Consider the following 1371-nt stretch of genomic DNA (forward strand, 5'->3'; position numbering starts at 1 on the left):
TGGGAAACACAACAAGTTTGGATCTTCCTTCCCTTTAGAGGATCTCTGCACTTACATTTCCTCTGCCAGCTTTTCAAGGATACTGGATTCAGCCGGGCTGAAGTACCAGCTCTATGAGCTCCCTTCCTATATGGACATAACAAGCTGCTTTATTGAAGGGAACAAGGATGGGGAACTGTTGCTGGATTTTCTGACTGAAACACTTGAGTTTTCTAAAACTGCTCTTCCTTCCCTTTAGAGGATCTCTGCACTTACATTTCCTCTGCCAGCTTTTCAAGGATACTGGATTCAGCCGGGCTGAAGTACCAGCTCTATGAGCTCCCTTCCTATATGGACATAACAAGCTGCTTTATTGAAGGGAACAAGGATGGGGAACTGTTGCTGGATTTTCTGACTGAAACACTTGAGTTTTCTAAAACTGCTCCTCCTGAACTGAAGCGCCAGATAATAGAAGAGCTAAGAAAGCCTGGATGCAGTGAAAACAGAGATGGGAAGGTGCTTTTCCATAACAACCTGAGTGTAATAGTGATTGAACCATGAGTTAACCTCTTCTTGCTTCTTGATCCAAAGCAAAAAGTCAGATACAAACTGTTATGTTTTTTACATACTTCACAAATGGCTTAATTTACTTCAGCACTGATATGTAATTTTTTGGAGCTTGTTAAGAAATTAGTATTAATATCTGATGTTATAAGCAAGCTTTAATATCTTATAAATTCTACACTAATCTATAAATGTGTAACACAGCAGTTGTTATTGTTATTGTATGGATGTTGTATAAGCAGACATTAGCTGAACCATCCACTCAGGCACTGCAGGGACCTAACCATGTCCTAAAAAATAATCCAAAACTACATATGGTTGCATCATCTTCATTTAAAAGCTCTCTACAAATAAGCAAATTACAACTTCTTAGTGCAGCTGGCAGGAGTGGAGACTCAAAATGACTGACCATTGGGTAGGTCCTTGATGGGATTTCTGGAGCTTGTGTCTCAAAGTTCTCATACCTCCAGTTACTGTGAAAGTGGGCTCACACCTGTATGTTCTACGGTTTCCTGCTCCTCCCTCCACAGCCAACTCCATTCAGTTGCTCTGCTTCCCTTTTCCTGTAATTTTCCTTGATGATGATGTATCTGCAGAGCAATTTGTGTGCCAGGTGAACACAGGCACTGCAAGGGGAAAGCAATGGAAGAAGGTTGAGGCACAGTGGTGGTAATGACTGTCCTGGAGAAGTGGATTTCAGTGGTAAGCCCTAATGCAAAGCCTTTGCTAGGAATCAGCTACTGCAGTCACACAGGGCTTTTTGGTATTTTTAATTACCCACAGAAACATTCTGGTCACAGCCTTTCCCTATCTTGGAAGTGAGGGACC

General features: G+C 41.8%; 1 protein-coding gene across 3 annotated transcripts in view; it reads left to right on the forward strand.

Moving 5' to 3' along the window:
* LOC103808894 (histamine N-methyltransferase-like) overlaps nt 1-540 on the forward strand; it is a 12034-nt gene extending 11494 nt beyond the window's left edge. For 2 of the 3 annotated variants that reach the window (XM_009081700.1, XM_009081701.1), the window contains one exon: nt 221-540. In XM_009081700.1, coding sequence (XP_009079948.1) covers nt 221-540 — 320 coding nt within the window. Of the gene's footprint in view, nt 1-214 lie in introns of all 3 variants that reach the window. The other variant, XM_009081702.1, reaches the window with a different exon arrangement.
* Nucleotides 541-1371: the final 831 nt, after the last annotated feature.

Source organism: Acanthisitta chloris, unplaced genomic scaffold (genome assembly GCF_000695815.1).
Source record: "Acanthisitta chloris isolate BGI_N310 unplaced genomic scaffold, ASM69581v1 scaffold18079, whole genome shotgun sequence".
Classification (NCBI taxonomy): Eukaryota; Metazoa; Chordata; class Aves; order Passeriformes; family Acanthisittidae; genus Acanthisitta; species Acanthisitta chloris.